The sequence below is a fragment of the Anabrus simplex genome, chromosome 3 (genome assembly GCF_040414725.1).
Source record: "Anabrus simplex isolate iqAnaSimp1 chromosome 3, ASM4041472v1, whole genome shotgun sequence".
Taxonomy (NCBI): domain Eukaryota; kingdom Metazoa; phylum Arthropoda; class Insecta; order Orthoptera; family Tettigoniidae; genus Anabrus; species Anabrus simplex.
The window spans coordinates 499547128-499570923 of record NC_090267.1 but is presented as its reverse complement, the minus strand read 5'-3'; the positions used below and the strand labels follow the sequence as shown (position 1 = coordinate 499570923).

At 41.6% G+C, this 23796-nt stretch overlaps 1 protein-coding gene across 1 annotated transcript in view; it reads right to left on the bottom strand.

Moving 5' to 3' along the window:
- LOC136866883 (epoxide hydrolase 4) overlaps positions 1 to 22380 on the bottom strand; it is a 54798-nt gene extending 32418 nt beyond the window's left edge. The window contains exon 1 of the mRNA XM_067143977.2: positions 22177 to 22380. Coding sequence (XP_067000078.1) covers positions 22177 to 22380 — 204 coding nt within the window. The remainder of the gene's footprint in view (positions 1 to 22176) is intronic.
- Between the last annotated feature and the right edge of the window lie 1416 nt (positions 22381 to 23796).

Genomic DNA, 23796 nt, shown 5'->3' with positions numbered 1-23796 from the left:
ATCTTGATTAGGGATAAATTATAGTTCTAATCAAGATTACATAAGGAATAATGAATTATTATCAATATTGTTTCTCTTTATTTATCTAACTGTCTCATAAATAATTTAAAAATCTCACGAATTAAACTTTTTATGAATAGTTTTAGGAAATGCTTCCTTTTCGCGAAATCGAACATAAATTAAAATCATGCCCCTAGCTATGAGATGAAATGTTTAGACAGAATCTCTGCTTGGCCTCGCACGTGTCTATTTCGAACACCAGGCCTGTTTTCTAGAAGACTTGAGCTGATGTCCCCATGGTTACGACCGGTCATTTCTTCATCAGATTTCTTTATTTTTTATTCTTTTACAATTTGTTTAACGTCACGTCTTATGACTACGATAGGATAGGAAAGGGCTAGGACTGCGACGAAAGCGACCGTGGCCTTCATTCAGGCATTGTGAAAATGGGGGACCACGGAAAAGCACCTTAAGGGCTGCGGTCAGTTGGGTTTGACCCCATTATCTCCCGAATGCAAGCTAACAGCTACGTGACCAAAACCGCTCCATCACTCACTCGGTTTCTTGCTCTTCTCTGCGTCCTAAATTCTCATCATTCACTTAATCACGATGCAGAACATGTTTTAAATGGTGCGTAGCCTCCGGAGACGCGTGGTGAAAGTTGATACCGTAAAGCCGAACTACGCTTCTTTGAGGATGAGACCCTATTTCTGATGAATTCTAATGGTGAAGACACACACACATACCCAGCTTCCGAGTCATCGGAATTAACCATTGAAGGTTAAAATCTCCGAATTCGGGAGATAGTGGATTCGAATCCCTGAAGACTGTTTTCCCTGGTTTCCTATTTTCACACCGGGAAAATTGCTGGGGCTATACCTTAATTGAGACTATGGACGCTTCCTTCCCCCTTTACTATTCCATCGTCGCCACAAGATCTATCTGTGTCGGTGCGACGTAAAGCACATTGTAAGAAAAATCCCTGACCCGGCCGGGAATCAAACCCAGGACCCCTTGCTAACCATTTAGCCATGGAGCCTGACACTGTAGGACTCAACATCATAAACATTCATTTTTGCTAATTTTTCTTCTTCTTTTTCTTCTTCATCTGTTTGCTCTCCAGGGTAGGTTTTTCCCTCGGACTCAGCGAGGGATCCCACCTCTACCGCCTGAAGGGCAGTGTCCTGGAGCTTCAGACTCTGGGTCATGGGATACAACTGGGGAGGAGGACCAGTACATTGCCCAGGCGGCCTCACCTGCTATGCTGAACAGGGGCCTTGAGGGCGATGGAAGAATGGAAGAGATAGACAAGGAAGAGGGAAGGAAGCGGCCGTGGCCTTAAGTTAGGTACCATCCCGGCATTTGTTTGGAGGAGAAGTGGGAAACCACGGAAAACCACTTTGAGGATGGCTGAGGAGGGAATTGAACCCCCCTCTACTCAGTTGACCTCCCGAGGCTGAGTGGACCCCGTTTCAGCCCTCGTACCACTTTTCAAATTTCGTGGCAGAGCCGGGAATCGAACCCGGGCCTGCGGGGGTGGCAGGTGGTTAACCACTACACAACAGAGGCAGCTTCTTTTTTCTTTTTTAATATCAATATTGACCGTTGTGTTGTGTATGTCATTGACATATTTTCATGTACCTTGTATGTCTGTATGTTTACCCGTTTCCTGATATGGGATTGGGCATGAGGTGAGATGAAATTATACCTCGTGGTTTTACGGCCGGTTTCCCTTACTGACGCCAACTTGAACTGAAGAGCTAAAATAAACTTGTGTCCTCATCTTGAGGTGGTGCAGCTCTTTTCAGGAACACCTGGAGGTGAGCTGCATGCACAGTTTAAACAACATACCAGCCCTCTTGCTAGTCTTAAATTTCAGACAGTACAGTGAATCGAACCCGGGCCACCGAGGACGGCAGCTAATAGTGCTAACCGTTAAGCTACCGAGGCGGACAAATGAGGAGCTAATGAAGTGAATGATGGTCAATGAAATTGGGTAATGAGGTGGAAAGAATCGGCTCTAGCTTATGGATAGGAACTGACCCTGCAGTGGAAATGAGAAACTACAAAAATCCATTTTCATGACAGCGGACGGTGGGGTCCGAACACACTCGTCTCCCGACTGCAGAGCTTAGGTCCATAGCCGGAGCGCGGTATGTTTTCATGTAGGCCTACATAAATTCTTAAGAAATCATCTTAAAAACTTGTAAATTAAATTACGTAGGCCTATATGGTTTCAACAAGACTGTTTTATATTGTACGTTTTGTGAACTCTCGCCTTTCCCGAATTCATCAATAGAACTGACAATCACAGGTCAGCATTACGGTTAACGTATGTATTTATTATTTATTCTTCTTTCTTCTTTCTTTCTTTCTTTCTTTCTTTCTTTCTTCCTTCCTTAATCTGTTTTGCCGTCCAGGGTTGGTTTTCCCCTCGGACTCAGCGAGGGATCCCACCTCTACGGCCTCAAGGGCAGAGAATCTTGGAGCGTGAAACTCTGGGTCGGGAGGATACAACTGAGGTGGATGACCAGTACCTCGCGCAGGTGGCCTCACCTGCTATGCTGAACAGGGGCCTTGAAGGGGATGGAAAGACCGAAAGGGACAGACAAGGAAGAGGGGAGGAAGCGACCGTGGCCTTAAGTTAGACACCATCCCGGCATTTGCCTGGAGGGGAAGCGGGAAACCACGGTCGAGGATGGCTGAGGGGGTTATCAAACCTTTGCTCAGTTGACCTCCCAAGGCTCGGTCGATCTGGACCCAGTCCTCTACCACTTTTCATATTTCGTGACAGAGCTGGGAATCGAACCCGGGCTACCGGGGGTGGCAACTGATCACACTAACCACTACCCCACGGAGGCGGACCAAAGTCATGTCTTAAAGGAGAAAAATTTCAACTAGATCTTTACCCGTTGGCAGTGTCCCGAGAATGGATGTGACATTCTCACGCTTTAGAGCTACGGCTTGCTTGTTGTTTTAAGGAGCCTAACATCGAAGGTCTTCGGCCCTAGAGCTACGGTGATGCGCTGAATAAGAAAAGTAGTTGATCGGGTATCGCCGGAGATCCGAGCAATCATTCCTTTGGCCAACCTCTTTCACAAAATTGAGGCCATCATTGCCTTCAGGCCACTGGCTACTGACACGAAGAACAATTTGTCCAACAAATAGCGTATTTTCTTCTTTTAGCATTTTCCCTACGCGCGGCTGCACCTCCAGCACTCATTGACGAAAGGTTGGTGTAGAAGTTAGTGTAATTAGCCGCCACCCCTGGAGGCCCGAGTTCGATTCCCGGCTCTGCCAGGAAATATGAAAAGTGGTACGAGGACTAGGACGAGATCCACTCAGCTTCGGGAGTTAAACCGAGTAGATGGGGGTCCGATTCCCACCTCACCCATCCTCGAAGTGGTTTTACGTGGTTTCCCACTTCTCCTACAGGAAAATGCCGGGATGGTAGCTAACTTAAGAACACGGCCGCTTTCTTCCCTCTTCCTTGTCTATCCCTTTCGGTCTTCTCATCTCCCCATAAGGCCCCTTTTCAGAATAGCACGTGAGGCCGCCTGGGCGAAGTACTGGTCCTGATCCCCAGTTGTATCACCGACCCAAAGTCTTACTCTCTCTTTGAGGCGGTGGAGGTGAGATCCTTTCCGCCATGGACTCGACTCTCCTGCGTGTATTATTTACAAAATATGTTCTCTGCCACAAGGAAGCACCAATTTCTCGATTTCTTTTAACCTCGATCTCCTATTCCTTCACTTTCTCGATTTATGCCGTGAACTGTGTCGCTGGCACGCAAGAGCCATTCATGATGACATACATTAATGCATATGACTATATAGAATGGACTTCAACGTACCCGCTGTCAGCAATTACTTCTTCCTCTACAATTCACCAACAAAAGAATAATCCTCAACTCATGGTTGTCGTCCCCTTGACCTAGATATTGTGCGGTTCACTGACCGCCTCTGTAAATACACCTACTCTAGGTACAGGCAGTGAAGCATTCAGTTGTAATGACACAGCTCGGCGACCTCTTACAGAGAGAAAGGTGCATGTTCCAGAGGTCCACTTCTCTGAACGGACTTGAAGACTTTTGCTATTTGCTTTACGTCGCACTGACACAGATAGGTCTTACGACGACGATGGGAGAGGAAAGGCTTAGGAATGGGAAGGAAGCGGCCGTGGCCTAAATTAAGGTACAGTCCAGCATTTGCCTGGTGTGAAAATGGGAAACCACAGAAAACCATCTTTAGGGCTGCCGACAGTGGGGTTCGAACCCACTATCTCCTGGATGACTTGAAGACTGAAACGAAAACAGCATAGAGGAAAACTTAAGGCCAGTTGCCGACCCAGCACTTTCTTGGGTCCCTGCCGAGAAGAGAAATATGAGTCCCTTATAATAATAATAAGAAGAAGAAGAAGAAGAAAAAAGATGGAAGCAGCATACCAGTTATGTCAAAATGTCTACAATAAAAAATCAGTTTCATTCACTGCAAAAATCAGACATTACAACACTGTCATCAAACCAGAAAGTCTATATGCGATCGAATGTATTCCACTGAATAGGAAGGGCTTACTAGAAAACATTGAAAAGACAGAAAGGAAGATCTTGAGGAAGATACTAGGGCCCAGGAAAGTGGGTCAAGAATTTAGACTGCGACCAAATGAGGAACTATACAAAAGGACCGAAAAAATCACAACATCCTTCAAGAAGGGAAGACTCTGCTTCTACGGACACATTAAAAGAATGCCACCAGAGAGAACAGCCAAGCGAATTCTGGAATACATGGAGAACAGGAAGACACAAACTAGCTGGCTTAAAGGGGTCAAGGAGGATATGGAGGAAAATAATATATCACAGCAGGCAGTATACAACAGACAGGAATACAGAAAAAACATCAACAAAATTAAGGGATTCCAAGATCAAAGTAGCAAAAAACGGACCGGCAACAACTGGTCACGAGAACGTAAAGAAGCCCACTCCGAATGGATGAAGAAGTACTGGGCCGATCGAAAGAGGAAGAACCGTAAATGAATGATGCTTAACGTGGTCCATAGTAAACCCATTCGAAAATAATAATAATAATAATAATAATAAGGTCGGCACTTCGTGTGGACTTGGCCCAGTTTTATGGTCGCAAGTGAGTCCATGTCCGCCTCTGTGATGTATGTAGTGGTAAGTGTGATTAGCTGCCACCCCCGGAGGCCCGAGATCGATTCCATGCTATGCCACGAAATTTGAAAAGTGGTACGAGGACTGGAACGAGGTTCACTCAGCTTCGGGAGATCAACTGAGTAGAGGGGGTTCGATTCCAACCTCAGCCATCCTCGAAGTGGTTTTCCGTGCTTTCCAACTTCTTCTCCAGGCAAATGCCAGGATGGTACCTAACTTAAGACCACGGCCGCTTCCTCCCCTCTTCTTTGCCTGTCCCTTCCAATCTTCTTATTCCCCCACAAGGCCCCTGTTTAGCATAGCAGGTGAGGCCGTCTGAGCGAGGTACTGGTCCTTTCCCAGCTCTATCCCGCGGACCAAATGTCTCACGCTCCAGGACACTGACCTTGAGGCGGTAGACGTGGGATCCCTCACTGAGTCCGAAGGAAAAACCAACCCTGGACATTAAACGGTTTGAGAAAGAAAGAAAGTAAGAAAGTTAAGGTTTAGTATTTAATGTTAATTATAATGGCTACAGTTTGAAAAAAGAATTATTGGCATTTCATTCAGTTAAAAACAACTGATACGTTGAAAGGAGTGATCACCCCCATCCCAACCAAGAGAATTATCTATACTAGAACTAAATGTTTTCGTTTCTCCCCTGAAGGGGGAGGCGGGCCTCCTAGACGGTGACGTCGTCCCTCAGGCCAGGAGATTTGTATCGGAGGGGGTGTGCGGAGAAGGTGAGAGTGTTGGCGGCCGTGGCCTGTACTAGGAACTGTCCCGGCATACGCCTTAGTGCAGGAGAATGGAAAAGCACAGAAAACCATTGTCAGGACAGTCGACGGTGGGGACCAGCCCCTCTCCGTTTCCCGAATGCAGAGGCGTAGAGCCACGGTAGAGCCGTGGCAACTCCTCTGCTCGGTTGGTGGGTCGTACTGCAGAATTGTCAGACCACGGACCAGCCATGGCCACTTGTGGCCCCAGACCCGCCCTGAATCCGCCGACGGAATTATCTTAACCCCGTTTTCTAGTTCCCTCAGTGAGTCAGTGGTAGAGTGTCGGCCTCTGGAGGGTTCAAGTCCGGCAGAAACAAATCCATTCGACACTCCGGAGAGGCATGATGCAGGTCTCTCGATTCGTATAGGCGAAATGCACGTCTGTGAGTGGTGGTGATTATTGTTTTAAGAGGAATTACAACTAGTCAACCATCCTCTTTCTCACACTAATCAGAGGGAAAAAATGGAAGGGACCGACATTTCGAAAAATGAAGATATCGGCCATAGGAAGACAAGGGCCACGAAAGGCGTGAAAATGAAAGACTCCCTAGCCCTCGCAAACCTAATAGCGTCGGGGTCGGAAAAGAACAAGAGTTTACCAAGGGAGGTCTGATAGGATAGATGAACGTGAGGAGCCTGGCACAAGTAAGTGGAAGCAATGCCAGGACTCAGCTGGGGGACCCGTGGTCGCCAACCTACGCTCCAAAGATCAGAATCCCTGGGGCCATGCACGTCTTTGAGGATGAGGCCCTATCTAAGATAAAATCTAATGCTGAAAACGTCACAAACACGCAGCCCCCGAGCCATAGGAATTGAATAATGAAAGTTAAATTCCCGATCCGACCGGGAATCGAACTCGGTACCACTTGAACCAAAGACCAACATGAAGCTGAACGATGTTGTACGTTGTTGTCAGCATGTGATTCGATTTATTCTGCCATCGAGTAGGCCTGGAGTAAAACAGACGAGCAAGCAGCCAGATGGCGTCAAATTAAAACGCTTACGTACGACTGTTATATTATTTTTATCCCCGTTTCTACCAACGTCTCCAAACACCGAAAGTGTAACAAGGAAAAGAAAACAACCAAGACTCTATTTACTGAATGACTAGCTTATTTTTATAGTTCATTGACATTTGCACAGCACGTAACCTAAATCTTAGTTAAGTAGCTGGAGAAGGTACACATTCGTGTTAGCCTAGAGACAGATGACGCACAGTAATCATGATGAAAGTAGGGTTATGCGTTTTATTGGCGGTCACATTAGAAAGTTCTGCTAATAACATTGGTCAATCAGTGTTGGGAGAAAATATTTGAGAACTTGAATCTCAATCTTGATTCCCCTCCAGTGGCGTAGATACGACTTTTCCTTGGGGGAAATATGAATGATAATAATTATAATGATAATAATAATAAAAATGCATTTTACCGAGCGAGTTAGCCGTGCGGTTAGGGTCGCGCAGCTGTGAGCTTGTATCTGGGAGGTAGTGGGTTCGAACCCCACTGTCGGCAGCACTGAAGATGGTTTTCCGTGGCTTCCCATTTTCAAACCAGGCAAATGCTGAGGCTGTACCTTAACATTTTGGGTTTGCTATTTGCTTTACGTCGCACCGACCTTAATTAAGGCCTCGGCCGCTTCCTTTCAACTCCTAGGCCTTTCCTATCCCATCGTCGCCGTAAGACCTATCTGTGTCGGTGCGACGTAGAGCAAACTGTAATAATAATGAAAATGAAAATCCACAGCTTGTTTCCAGTCATTCGACCGGGTCAGAAATGGAATGAATGAAGCCCCCATCTGGCGGTGAGGATAGGAATTGTGCCGGTTGCCGAAGCCTCTCCTACTCGTCTTGGGCAATAATTAATGAATGACAGATGAAATGAAATGATGTTGGAGAGTGTTGCTGGAATGAAATATGACAGGGGTAAACCGGAGTACCCGGAGAAAAACCTGTCCCGCCTCCGCTTTGTCCAGCACAAATCTCACATGGAGTGACCGGGATTTGAACCACGGAACCCAGCGGTGAGAGGCCGGCGCGCTGCCGACTGAGCCACGGAGGCTCTGTAATAATAATAATAATAATAATAATAATAATAATAATAATAATAATAATAATAATAATAATAATAATAATTCAATAGACCGACAGACTCTATTCAACATACTTGAGGAATTTCAAGTCGACAGAAAAACAAGGGAATTGATCAAGCAAACTCTAACAGACGAAAGATGAATTTACGGATTAATGAAGGAAAAACTAAGTACATGCCCGTAACCAAGAAAGACTACCCTAGTGAGTCTACATTCATAGAAATTGGCTCGTATAAGTGTGATGTTGTGCGTAGATTTACCTACCTTGGATCAGAAGTTAATTCCAACAACAATGTTACTTCTGAAATCCAAAAACGTATACTGTCTGCTAACCAGTACTATCGTGGCCTCAGAAAACATCTGAAGTCTAAGCTGCTGTTCAGGAAAACTAAAGTCCTGATGTATAAAGTTTTAGTAAAGCCTGTATTAACATATGGTGCTGAGACCTGGACACTCTCAAAATCTGATGAAAGACAGCTCGGTATATTTTAAAGAAGGATTTTGAGGCGAATTTTTGGGCCAGTGGAAGAAAATGGTGTCTGGAGAAGAAGATATAATCATGAATTGTATAATTTATATAACGAACAAAACATTGTTAACTGTATAAAGATCAGAAGGTTGGAGTGGGCAGGACAAGTGCTGCGTGCTAATGACAGAATGATAAAGAAGGTATTTAATGCAGTACCAGAAGGAATCAGGAAAGTTGGCAGACCAAAGTTAAGGTGGGAAGAAGGGATGAGTCAAGAACTGGAGGAATGGGGAAAACTTCTTCAGAAGGCCAAGGCCCGCAAAGGGCTGTCGCGCCAGTGATGATGATGATGATGAAACGCTAACAGGCACAACAGCAAAAGTTAAATTTTTAGGAGAAATTTCAGAGCCATTTGAAGTTAAAACAGCTGTCAGACAAGGCGGTGGATTATCACCACTACTATTCAATCTACTTCTGAAAAAGTGGTTCGAAAATGGAAAAATGAGACTAAATGGACCAATAATGGTAGACTTCTCAAAAAAACACCTTGATTGTCTCGCCTTTGAGATGGCTTGGCGATCTTCTTCAAAAACAAACAAGAAGCACTCCAATCCATAGAAAAACTTCATGAAATAGTGGCAATAACAGGTCTGCAAATTTCATATTGAAAGACGAAGTGTATGGAAGATACAAAATCATGATTTAACAACCATCCTCTAATCACTAGATATGGGAAAATCTCTCAACTAGATAAATTCAAATACCTAGGTGAAATTATACAACCAAACGGGATAAATCAGCAAGCAAACAAAGAAAGAATTACAAAATTATAAAAAGCATACACAATTGTCTGAGCAGATACAAAAAAATCTATATCCCAAAACGCAAAATTACGACACTATAATACAGTTGTCAAACCAAAAGCACTTTATGCATCAGAAACTCTGATAATTGGTGGCAGATCACAAATAAAAAACATCGAAAAACAAGATAGGAAAATTCTAGGACCTAAATGCGAAAATGGTATTTGGATGAAAAGGAAATCACAAAAAATCTATCAAGTAACAGAAGAAATCACAGACGCCATTAGAAAAAGGAGATTAAAATTCCACGGTTACCTGATCAGGATGGATAACAATAGGCTAACAAAGAAAATACTAAATCTCGCAGTATCTCTAAAAAAATCACAACTGGCTTACAGAAATAAACAAAGATCTTCAGGAAATTGGTATAAATGAACAAATCTTGCAAGACAGGAAAAATTCAGAAATCTCATAAACAAACACAAATTTGCTGATCAACCTAAACGACAAGCTACAGGGTGGACGGAAGAACGCAAGAACGCAAAAAGGAGCACAGCGAAAGGATGAAGGGATTTTGAGAAGACAAGAAGAAACGTTGTGCTAAATAAGTTCACATGCACTTCTTAGTTGGGCATAACGAATCAAAAAATAATAATGCAGTAATTATATCGGTTTTAGCATCCCGTTAACTATTTGTACGGTTTTCGGAGACGCCTAAAGACTGGAATGTTTCCTCTGTAGAGTCACTGTGCCAGTAAATCTACTGAGTCGAGGTTGGCGTATTTGAGCACCTCCAAACACCATCAGATTCAAACAAAATGTAACCTTCCAACCAGCGCTCAGAAAATCGGTGTTCTGGTGTATGAGCCACTCAGGCGTCCCGTTGAGAATCAACATAGCGGGAACGGAGCACTAAACTCTTCTCCTCCCGCGACACACTTCTCAGTCCCTCTGTATAGTCGGTCACCAGATCCGAAAATTGCGAGTTCAAACCCGATAGAGGTAGCAGAATTTTTGAAGGGTTCAGAAAATTCCATTCGACACTTCATGTTCTACAACGTCGGCGTGTGAAAGCTCCCTGTGACACATTTGGTGTTATTATTATTATTATTAAATCAGTTTATCGTCCACGGTTGGTTTTTCCCTCGGATTCAGCGAGGGATCCCACCTCTAATAACATGGATCGATTCCATCCTCAAAGTGGTTTTCCGTGGTTTCCCACTTCTCCTCCAGGCAAATGCCGGGTTGGTACCTAACTTAAGGCCACAGCTGCTTCCTTCCCTCTATCTTGTCTATTGCTTCCAAACTTCCCGTCCCCCTACAAGGCCCCTGTTCAGAACAGCAGGTGAGGCCGCCTGGCAAGGTACTGGTCCTCCTTCCCAGTTTTATCCTCCGACACAAAGTCTCACGCTCCAGGACACTGGCCTTGAGGCGGTAGAGGTGGAATCCCTCGCTGAGTCCAAGGGAAAAGCCAACCCTGGATGGTAAACAGAGAAAGAAAGAAAGAAAGAAAGAAAGAAAGAAAGAAAGAAAGTTAATGGAGGTATGCCAGCCGTAGGTTCCGGGTTCAGTTCCCGGCTAAGTCAGGGAACTTTTTACCTGGATCTGAGGGCTGGTTCGAGATCCACTCAGCCTCCGTGATAACAGGTGAGGAGCTGTCTGACGGCGAGATGGCGGCACCGGTCTACAATGCCAAGAATAACGGCCGAGAGGATTCGTCGTGCTGACCACACGACACTACGAAACTTCATCATCTGCAGGCCTTCGGGCTGAACAGCGGCAGCTTAGAAGGCCAAGGCCCATCGGAGCTGTTGCACCATTGGGTTTGCTTTGGTTTTTGATTCATGTTCATCCACTGTCATCAGTGAATTGCTACTATAAGTGTTGCAATTAAAATCATAAAATGTGATTAAATATTTCTAGTTTGTATGTACATATTCAAATAACACTGTATACAGTATCACTCCATAGATTCATATGATTCTCTTATGTGGAATATGTGATCAGAGATCTTTTACTTGCCGGCATCGAGCGACGTAGTTTCGAATGTACGTTTTTTCCCGCCCTCCTAAACCCGACTACCTCTGCCAGGCTCGAATCTACAATCGCTTGATCCGGAGGCCGACACTACTACTGCCACTTATCTACAAAGGACTGGCGTGATATTCTTGGGAATTCAGGTATGGGGAAGTGGCCAAACACCTTTTAATATGCCGGAGATTTACAATGTGCATTCTGTGCCAGTTACATTTGAAATGATGACGTGATTTCATATGACTAATAGATAGAAATTAATGGCACAGTGACTGAAACAAGTCTTATAGAAAACAGCTGAAAGCCTCTGTAATAGAGTATTTCCTCAATCGTATCGCTATATCTGGAGTACTTATTACCGAGCTCAGCGAAGCTAAAACTGTACGGGTATTAAGAACGGCTGACCTCGATAGTAGGCACAGCATTCCTGCTATAATGTGGGTCATTGTAAAGAGATCCACAGGAAATTTCATGACAGGAAATCCGACAACTTATGAGGACTCAATGTAAAAGTTAGAAAATATTTCAGATCCCCCGAAGAGAATCATGTTAACATTAAGAATATTCCTTTCGATAGTACTAAACGTAAGAAAAACTCAGAAACTGTCTTTTTTCCAATGAAATATGCATTTCATCCCGTTTTAAAGGGAACGAACACTGTATTTTACTATTCCTATATCAAACAGAGCAGTTAAATATTTTGTTATAGGTTTTCGGTCATCATACAGGTATAAAGGTTCTATCCCTTCAGGGAAGCAACTCAGCGTTGAAAATATCCTAGGGTTATGAGGTACGAATTTAGATCAATAAAATATAATGAAGTATGAGAAGATATTCTTTATTTATTCCTAAAATTTTCAATCCTTTTCTTAAACATCGTTATCCTGTCGATTAGATTAGCGCTTTGCCTTTTTCTACCACTACGAGCACTAATGAGAGACAATGCAGAGAATGCAAAGTTTCACTTAAGCCCTTATAACTACATACATTCGGGGTGGACACTTTTCAAACAATCAAAAGCGTCTGAGGGTATCCAATCAAGGAACAGAAAGAATTATGCTAGGATATGAATAAAAAAGAAAAGGAGTAGGGTCTAACGAAATAAGCGATGTTAGGTTGCTTTCTGGAACTGCATTTAGGCCGGAAGTGATTATGAAATTTGTTCTTTAGTTTGATAGAACTGTCCAAGATTCACAATTTGAAATCTTTCCGGGCCCTTTAGCTCTTCAACTATTGAGGAAATTGTTTAATTTTACCACTGCCTTCGTAATATACAGGCCGTATTGTAGAAAGCGCACCAAGCCAATCAGCTGATCGATTGTACTTGTGAATGTAATCCATAAGGATTGGGAGCATTGCTAGGATAATTGTGACCGTTGAGGGACAAAAATTTATATTTAAGTATATTGCATGTTTTTTTCTTCAAATTTATCACATCAGGATTTACGTAAGGAGCTGTTGTTAAGATAATGAGACCTCATAGTTTAGGTTAGGCATGGTATCTTCACGTGGTGAGTAATGAAAATTCATGGGACATAATACTTCTCGTGTAAATTATTAATTTAATTGTTATCGTATAACACGTTTTTGTGGAAATATAATGTGCTACAAATTTAAATACAGTGTGTGAAATTTTGCATTTGCCACAATGCTAAGAACTTGTGCATACCACGGCGAAAATACAACTATACAAGTAAATAGACATTAATATTTCCATTTTCTTCGTATGGGGACAGGTTACCTTTATGAAAAACGAAAATCCAAAACGAAAAATTACCTGTTACGAAGAATAAAGTTGTATGTTTCACTCATTTTCCAGAGCTGATGATGAGTTCTGCTTTAGACTTTCTTGTTACACAGATTTACAGCAGAGCGTTTTATTCTTGATACAAAACAAGTATAAAATTGGACAGTAACCACGTACATATGGCTATTTCTTGGGTTCGTAATGTTGAGTACGCGCTGCCTTTTCTCCCCAAAATTAATGCGAGTAAAAACCATTCCTCGGCAGTTTCCGTCAATGTGGGAAGTAACTAATAGATTTGGCTGATCAGTGCATTGATATTTGGGAAAACATCGGCTACTCCTAAACAAAAAAATGATACAAATGTTTGTATAGAAGAAAGGGTCTCAAGAAAGTCTTCGAAGGATAGTGCCAGAAGTGTCAACAACCAAAAAACTCAGAAAGCTACTGTATTTATGGCCATCTAGAGGTATGGAGGTGAAGTTTATTATTACACGTTTTTCTCCATATTCGTATTAATGCATAATAATTATTTGTTGGGTACATTGATGAGTAAAACACTGAAGCTTTGACCGCGTAGATCGCTCTTCAAGCCTACTTCTCCTAAAATTACATAGACCTGACTTACAATTTATGATGCGATTACAGGTTTTAGTGATCTCACTGTAATATTAATACAACATTTGTAAAAATTTCATAAGTTAATTACAAAAGGTACAGACGCATCATGTCCTTGCATTACACGGGTCGGACGGAGGTAACATTTCGCCTCTTCGTGTGACGTCATCGGAGGTACAATACAGCCTGTACATCACGAAGGCAGTGATTTTACGTTTTTCGTAGAATGGGGACCCCGACTTTGTCTGCTAAAAAATGTTTTCAACATTAAAACATAGGGCGACATTTTAAGAATGTATTCCTCATAGGTAGAGAAGAATCAATCAATCAATCAATCAATCAATCAATCAATCAATCAATCAATCAATCAATCAATCAATCAATCAATCAATCAATCAATCAATCAATCAATCAATCAATCAATCAATCGCCACTGATCTGTATTTAGGCCTGTCGCAAACAAGTCAGATTCCCTATCATATGTTTGTTTACCTAGTCTTCTCTTAAAAATTAAAATCAGGTTATACTAACATTAACCGAGCGAGTTGGCTGTGCGATTAGGGTCGCGCTGCTATGAGCTTGCGTTCGGGAGATGGTGGGTTCGAATCCCAACGTCGGCAGCGCTGAATGTGGTTTGCCGTGATTTCCCATTTTCACACGAGGCAAATGCTGGGGCTTTACCTTCAATTAAGGCCACGGCCGTTATCTTCCCAATCCCAGCCCTTTCCCATCCTTCTGTCACGGATGACCTTTGATGTGCTAGTGCAATGTGAAAGAAAAACCTTGGTCCTGAAACGCTTAATTTTTGAGCTCTCCAACAGTGAAGTACGATCTTTGTGTCCACCAATGCGTTGACAAAATAAAAGACGATATCATGCTATAATGCTTCTCTGATCTGAACAATGTTCCTTTAATGAATTCACAGAACCTTATGGCTACTATGCTAGGAATGTCGGAACGTGTTCAGAACTCTATGAAGCGACAAACTGGGACCTATGTTCAGCCAGGGGTGGATATTTTAAACATTTAAGGAATGTCAACGGAATATGTCTTCATTGCAGAAAATTACCGTGTTGAACTGAATTAAGGCCATATGCTTTTAAAGTAAGATACCTTTTATTTCTTAATCTGATTACCCTCCAGGGTTGGTTTTTCCCTCGGACTTCAGCGAGGGATCCCACCTCTACTGCCTCGAGGGCAGTGTCCTGGAGCGTGAGACTTTGGGTCAGTGGATAAAACTTGAAAGGAGGACCAGTACCTCGCCCGAGCGGCCTCACTTGCTATGCTGAACAGGGGCCTTGTGGGGGCATTGGAAGATTGGAAGGGATACACCAAGAAGAGGGAAGGAAGCGGCCGTGGCCTTAAGTTAGGTACCATCCCGGCATTCGCCTGGAGGAGAAGTGGGAAAACACGGAAAACCACTTCGAGGATGGCTGAGGTGGGAATTGAACCCCGCCCTCTCCACTCAGTTGACCTCCCGAGGCTGAGTGGACCCCGTTTCAGCCCTCGTACCACTTATCAAATTTCGTGGCAGAGCCGGGAATCGAACTCGGGCCTGCGGGGATGGTAGCTAATCAAGCACTACCACAGAGGTGGACAAAGTAAGATATCTCGGGAATTATTTCAGAAACCGTGTTTACGTTGTTTGGGTTATCAGTCCATAGACTGGTTTGATGCAGACGCCATGCCACCCTATCCTGTGGTATCCTTTTCAATTCTGCGTAACTACTACGTCCTAAATCGACTCTAATCTCTTTCTCATATTCATGTCTTGATCTACCCCTATCGTTCTTAGCGCATACATTTCCCTGAAAAACCAACTGAACAAGTTCCTGGTGTTTTAAGATGTGTCCTATCATTCTATCTCTTTTTCTCGTCAAATTTTGCCAAGTCCTTCTCCTCTCGCCAAGTCCATTCAGTCTTCGCCCGTGATTTGATCTACCCATGAGTATTCTTCTGTAACTTCATATTTCAAAAGCTTCTATTCTATTTCTTCCCATGTTTCACTTCCATGCAATGCCACGATCCAGACGAAAGTTTTCAAAAACATCTTTTGAATTTCTATATCAACGCTCGAAGTGAGCAAATTTCTTTTCGTAAGAAAGGCCTTCCTCGCTTGTGCTAGTTTGCATTTTATGTCTTCCTTACTTCTGCCATGATTAGTTATTTTACTGTCCAAGTAACGATATTCATCTACTTCCTTTAAGACTACATTTCCTAATTTAATATTTCCTGCATCACCGAACTGCACTCCATTACTTTTGTTTTGGATTGATTTACTTTCATCCTTCTACAAAACCGTGTTCATACCATTCAGCAATTTCTCCAGAAACTATTTATTCTCTGCTATCCATTCTTAAAATGTTCCCCTGTATTTTTTTAGACCCTGCATTTGTTATTGTGCAAGAAGGAATGTGCAAATTTTTGCCTGTTAGTAATGAAAAGTAGTGAAAGAATTATAGCTATTTTCATACAGAGAGGTGAATATTTGTATTTGGCGACATGAAATGAAGCGAAATAAACACAATTTGTTGCACCTTTTAATGAAATTACCACATTTTGCCTCCTATTCCCTTTTATTTCATGTTTCTGCACCTTTTCCTTCATTTTTGTCTGTGTTATTAAAAATTAGATTTTTTTTCTCTTATTGAACAGATTTTTAAAATTTTGTTTGATCAGAAGTTAACAGTAGTCAATAAATACGTATTCAAATGTAATTTATAAAACCCACCAATAATTAATATTCCAGCAACAATGGCCAACCTTAAACAATGATGGTGCGACAGTTTAAACTAAGTTCAGTTAGTATGGCATGAATTAAACGGTTCCACTTATCGACTGTGTACTCTGTTGTTGGCCGTGTTAGTGTTTTACCAGTCCGGACAAGAACGAATTCTTCACAACACAAAATCATGCAGATGGTTAACGAGGAGAAGTTGTATGCACTTTCAGAAGAATTCAAGAAGCAGTTTATCGAAACTGATGGCATCATTCATCGATGTGCCATTTGCGAAATAAATATTGCAGTCGATGACAAGCATCAAATAAACAATAAATCAGCACATTAAACACAGCAGAGAACATTAATATTCGAAGTCGAAACCTAAGCACACGCCTTCGCTTCAGGATCTAAAAAGCAGCGTTCATTGCACGAGTTCAGTGAGGATCTTGCGGAGGCAAGGCAAGATTCTCGTAAAGGCTCCCTATATTATTATTATTATTATTATTATTATTATTATTATTATTATTATTATTATTATTATTATTAATAACATAGTCATCGACGTATTAATATCCAGTCTCAGTGAAATATTATGCATCCTCTGGTGTTCTTCCAGTATGGATCGTTTAAAGGATCTACTTTGTTCAAAGCGCCAGCGACTTACTGTCAAAAACATTGAAATGTGGTGTGTAATACAGTATAACAAATCTATTAATTATTAGAAATCAATAAACGGGAAGAAGAAAGTTTATTTAATTGGTTTAAACCTCAATAAAGTGCTTTCATCAAGACATTTTTTGCACCTTTTTGTGTGTTTTTTCAGAACCTTCTTTTCCCCATTTGTGACCATAATTTGCACCTTAAAATCCTGTCCGTAGTAACGATATCACGGGAAAACGACATAACATTCTTTGTTTGAAACTCAGTATCCAAGTACACGGATAGTTGGGTCATGCATTAGGCTGTATATTATTTCATCAATACCCCGTATAGTGTCGTAGCAATATCAAGGGCCTGTTCTACCGCAACCAAATAAATGCGCGGTTTAAATTTAGGCGGCAAATTGTACATTTATCCGGAAGTTGGATTGAAAACGCTTACTACGACTTTCGTTCATATGCAGTCTGGATGAATGTTATCCAATTTAGCTATGCCGAAGGTGCATGTTCAGCAAATTTCATCGTTAATATTAGCTGCCTCGAAGAACTGCACATAACAAAATGTTGTGCGAAGTATAATTTCTGACCTTTTATAAGCTTCCATGTGATTTGACCATAATATGAGCAATAATACGGAGATAATCGCGATTATTACATTCTCCACAAACTTCCAGTGGGTACAGATCTGGAATGACAAATAAGGATACCTATTTATGGATGATGTTATACTGTATAGAGGGGCTGCCTGGCCGAGGTGGTAAAGGCGTGCTCGGTTTGCCCGGAAGGACGTGGGTTCGAATCTCCGTCAGGAAGACGTAAAATTTACGAAACGAGATTTCCACTTCCGGAGGTGCATATGGCCCTGAGGTTCACTCAGCCTACACCAAAAATGAGTACCAGGTTAATTCCTGGGGGCAAAGGCGGCCAGGCGTAGAGCTAACCACTCTACCCCATTACGTGCCGAGGTTAACAATGGTGGAAGCCTTTACCTTCCACTCCTCCGAGGGCCTTCATGGCCTGTACGGAGGTGACTTTGCTTTTTGCTTGCTTATACTGTATAGAGTAGTAAATGAGTTGCGGGATTGTGAGCGACTGCAGGGGACCATGGACTGCAGACAATAGTATGAATGTAAATGTGATGAAAAGTCAAGTTGTTTCACCAAGAGGAAAAGTTCTCTCAGTTTTAATTTTTGTATTGATGGGCTAATAGTACCTCACGGTTAACAATGTAAGTACCGAGGTGTTAATATAAGGAATGATCTTCACTGGGGTAATCATATTAACGAGGCTGTTAAGAAAGGTTACAGATCTCTTCACATAGTTATGAGAGTATTTAGGGTTTGTAGTATGGATGTAAAGGAGAGGGCATATAAGTCTCTGGCAAGACCGCAGTTAGAGGATGGCTCCAGTGGATGGGACTCTCACCAGGACTACTTGATACGAGAACTAGAAAAGAAGCACGATTTGATCTGGGTGATTTACGACAAAGGAGTAGTGTTACTAAAATGTTGCAAACTTTGGGCTGGGAAGACTTGGGAGTAAGGAGACGATATGCTTGGCTATGTGGTATGTTTTGAGCTGTCAGTGGTGAGTTGACATTAGTAGAAGAATACGCTTGAGTAGAGCTTTTAAAAGTAGGAAAGAAGTATGAAGATAAAGTTCGAATTCATGAGGAAAAATTGGGCCAAATATTCATATATAGGATGAGGAGTAAGGCCACGGGGGCTTCCTTCCCTCTTCCTTGTCTATCCCTTCCAATCGTCCCATCCCCCACAAGGTCCATACTTAGCATAGCAGGTGAGGCCGCCTGGGCGAGGTACTGGTTCTCCTCTCCAGTTTCATCCCCGACGAAAAGTCTCGCGCTCCAGAACACTGCCCTTGAAGCGGTAGAGGTGCAATCCCTCACTTAGTCCGAGGGAAAAACCATCCCTGGGGGGTAAACGGTTTATAAAGGGACAGATAATCAATCACCACTGAAATGCATTTAGAGCCGTCGCCCAAGTTGCAGATTCCCTATTAGCCGTTTATCTATTCTTTTAAATGATTTCAAAGAAGTTGGAAATGTATTAACCATCTCCCTTGGTAAATTATTTGAGTCCGTAATTCCTCTTCTTTTACATGAGTATTTGCCCCAATTCGTTCTCTTATCTTCATTATTATGCTCTTCCTACTAAAAACTCCATTGAAGCTTATTCGTTAACTAATGTCATTTCAAGCCGTTTATTTCCCCACTGACAAGTCGTAACATCACGCGTAGTCGAGCTTCTCGTCTGCTTACTCCCAGATCTTCCCAACCCAGCGTTAGCAACATTTTCGTAACATTACTCTTTCTTCGGACATAAAATCTTTATCTTATATATTTGTATTAAATTGTCCGTCTAAACTTAGTTTTGTTTCATGTAAGATAATTAATGGGCCTGTTTCTAATTTTAATTTCTGTCCTCCCAAAAGAAGAAAAGCTCTTGCTAAACAGGCTTTTCATAACAAAATAAGTCTTTGAATAAATACTCACATAAGTTTAGAAACAAGAAAGGCTTTCGTAAAAATTCTTTGTCTGCAGTAAGAGCTAGTCTATTCGAAAAAAAAGAAAAGAAAGAAAGTAAATTGTATTCATTCGAAGCAACTGAAATGTGCATATGGAGGAAAATGACGAGGACATGCTGGAATGAAGAAAAGATGAATCGAGATGTTCTAAAGGAAATCAGTGATGAACGGAGTCTGATAAAGGATATGGAAAGAAGGAAGATAAACGTGTAAGTAATGTCCTGAGACATAATGACTTCCTAGTAAACGCCTTTGAAGGAAAAATACTAGGGAAGAAAGGAAGATGATGACCAAGGAAGACATACTTCGAGGATGTGAGAAACGTGATGGAATGTAAAGTAAGTGAAGAGAACAACATGATTGAGAGGAGAATGGTTGCAGCCCTTAGTGTATGACGATTACGTGTTCCTATCTCGTAATGGAATCATATATCTAGGGCTGTTATAAAAAAATAGGCTATACACTGATTAACTGGAGAGTGAACTTGTTTCTGCTCAGCGTTTCAGCGTTTCCATATGATTTCGTGTTAGAGTTTTCGAAATATAAATCAGATTACTTCATAATTTTGAGACTTTTTTCAGACACTTCCTTGGAAATAAAAAGAAAGCCAAGCATGTTTTAAATTCACCATAATAAAAAATCTAAAATAGAAACCCGCTTACCTCTCCTGATATCTAAACAGCTCACAAAATATGTTTCACAAAAAATGTCACCAAAAGAGTTGGCTACACGGCTTGGGATACATAGCTGTGAGCAGGTTCGAACACCACTGTCGATGACCGTGAAAAGGGTTTCCCGTGGTTTTCATACCAGGCAAGTGCTGGCGCTGCGTCTTAATTAAGGCTACGATCGCTTTCCCAAGTTCTTTTTTATTTTATTTTACAATTAATTTGATTTACGTCGCATTGACACAGAGAGGTCTTATGGTGACGATGGGATGGGAAAGGCCTAGGAATGTGAAGGAAACGTCCATGGCCTTAATTAAGATACATTTGCCTGCTGAGAAAATCGGAAACCACGGAAGACCATCTTCAGGGCTGCCGACAGTAGGCTTCGAACCTACTATTTTCCGGATGCAAGCTCACAACTGCGCGCCCCTAACGGAACGGTCAACTCGCCCGGATTATTATTATTATTATTATTATTATTATTAGTAGTAGTAGTAGTAGTAGTAGTATAGTAGTAGTAGTATTCTAACGTTTATACTTACACAGTTTTTGACTGGACATGGTCAATTTAAAAGTTATTTTCAACCGTTTAAGATACCATTACCAGAAGGATACCTTTGTAAGTGCCAGTCAGAACAAACAGTAGGTCATTTAATTTTCTATTGTCCACTACACGCCATCAAAAACGTTTGTTAGGACTCGTCAGTTAGTACAATGCAATTCTTTTCCCGCCAGCTTCTGATATATTTGTGGTAAGGCCCATCACTTCAGCTTTCAACTTTTGTAATATTCTTATGCGGTATTTTGTTCAGCTAAATTATTAATAACCTTTAGTGTGATATTGTTATAAACGATAGCACTAACATACTATTACAAAAAATAAGGCTATTTTCGATGGATAATAAATAGTATATTATTATTATTATTATTATTATTATTATTATTATTATTATTAGGGAAACTATAAGACATTGCAATACAGTAATCAAAACAGAGTGAATGCTAGTGAATGCCTGCGAATCACAGAAATGCCAGGACTAAGACAAGCCGAGAAATTTGAAAGGAAGATCCTCTGCAAAATAATGGGTCCAAAAATCGTGTATGGTGAGTGTAGGTTGCGAGGAAGGGGAGAAATATACCAGGAAAGTGAAAGATTGAGTCAATGGAGAAAAGAAAACTCACATTTTATGGAAATCCATTTAGAATTGACGGAAGAGGCCAACAAAACAGATTTTTAAAACACTTGACCGTAGACCTAAAACTTCCGACAAATGTTCCAGGATTTTGAGCAGTCTGTATTAAATCGGGAAGACAACCTAGACTGAACAAAGTGTAGATGAGAGATCGACAGCTTCGGAGGCTTCAATAACGAACAGAAAATGAGTAGGGGATGGACAGAGGAAAGGAGACAGGCTGCCAGAGGAAGAATACAAATATTTTGGGCTGCAAAGACGGCTTCTGGTAATGTGTGATTGTTGCTTAACGTGGTCTCAAATTGTCGTAATCGAGTATAATAATAATAATAATAATAATAATAATAATAATAATAATAATAATAATAATAATAATAATAATAATAATAATAATAATAATAATAATAATAATAAGGACTGGCTGGTTCACCCGTAAAAACATGAGTTCGATTCCCAGTGGATAGTCGAAAGATTTAAGAAACGAGATTTCCTGTTCCACGAAGTGTCGAGGTTACGGATAGTGGAAACATTTAGCTCCCACACCTCCAAGGGCCTTCAAGGCCTGTACGTAGATGCTTTGCAATTTATTATTATTATTATTATTATTATTATTATTATTATTATTATTATTATTATTATTATTATTATTATCATTATTAAACTTTTCCTTTATTCACTCGAAAATGTGTGTCTCCAACGAGCTTACCTTCAGCTGGATATATTTGTGTGTGCCGAGTGTCGGGTCATTCAGAGCAGAGGGTGGAGTATCCCGTTGTTTCACGTGCCAGAACTTCTGCGCGTAGGGGTTGAAGAGGGTGTAGAAAAAGAAGCGGATGCAGACGATGGAGGCCCAGAAGACGCCGAGACTGACGGTGAGGGCGCGGGTGATGGACGTTGTTATCAGACCCATGGCGCTCCGTAAACTGAATTGCTCGAAGGATTTTGCAGCCATTAAAACAGGCAGCGAACTTCCTCCCACTCTCCGTCCATTGACCTACTCTCGACTGAAGGAGGCCACAGTACTTGAAAGAAAGTTCCGGGAAAAGTTCATAAGAACACTGAACCCTCATAACAAACATTCTAAAATTATCTACTGTTTCTTACTGCAGCTTCATTGTTGTAAAATGAGATCAGTACTGGGCCCTTTCCTGCCCGAATTATCTTGATTGATGGAAACTGATAATGTTGCTACATACTGAACATGTAACTATCAAACTTTCTTTCGTTTATCCCACGTATTTTTCGGTCACTGCTCCTCTTGGAGTTCCGTCCTGAGTTTTAAGATTGGTTGTCCTTCATAATGCTACGTGATTTTACATGTGAACATTCCAACCAGCATTCAAATCTCAGCCGTACGGGTGGAAACCATAAGCTCTAATATAATAATAGTAATAATAATAATAATAATAATAATAATAATAATAATAATAATAATAATAATAATAATAATAATAATAATAATAGTCAGCAAATGAAGGAGTATTGGAAGAAGAAGAAAGGAACAACTTTACCGAAGAGTAGATACGAGGCCCGTGGTCCTCAGTAGGCCTAAATGACAAATAATAATAATAATAATAATAATAATAATAATAATAATAATAATAATAATAATAATAATAATAATAATAATAATAATAATAATAATAATAATAATAGTCCGCCTCTGTGGTGTAGTGGTTAGTGTGATTAGCTGCCACCCTCGGATGCCTGGGTTCGATTCCCAGCTCTGCCACGAAATTTGAAAGGTGGTACGAGGGCTGGAAGGGGATCCACTCAGCCTCGGAAAGTCAACTGAGTAGAGGGGAGATCGATTCCCTCCTCAGCCATCCTCGAAGTGGTTTTCTATGGTCTCCCACTTCTCCACCAGGCAAAGCTGGGTTGGTACCTAACTTAAGTCCACGGCCGCTTCCTTCCCTCATCCTTGTCTATCCCTTCCATTCTTCGTATCCCCCACAAGGCCCCTGTTCAGCGTAGCAGGTGAGGCCGCCTGGGCGAGGTACTGGTTCTCCTCTCCAGTTTTATCATTGATGCAAAGTCTCACGCTCCAGGACACTGCCCTTGAGGCGGTAGAGGTGGAATCCCTCGCTTAGTCCGAGGGAAACCACGCCTGGAGGGTAAACAGATTAAGAAATAATAATAATAATAATAATAATAATAATAAGAAGAAGAAGAAGAAGAAGAAGAAGAAGAATGATATTTGTTTTGATATATTTAGTCTGATTACCGTCCAGGTTGGGTTTCTCCCCGGATTCAGCGAGGGATCCCACCTCTGTTGCCTCAAGTGCAGTGTCCTGAAGCGTGAGAGATTTAGTCGGGGATACAACTG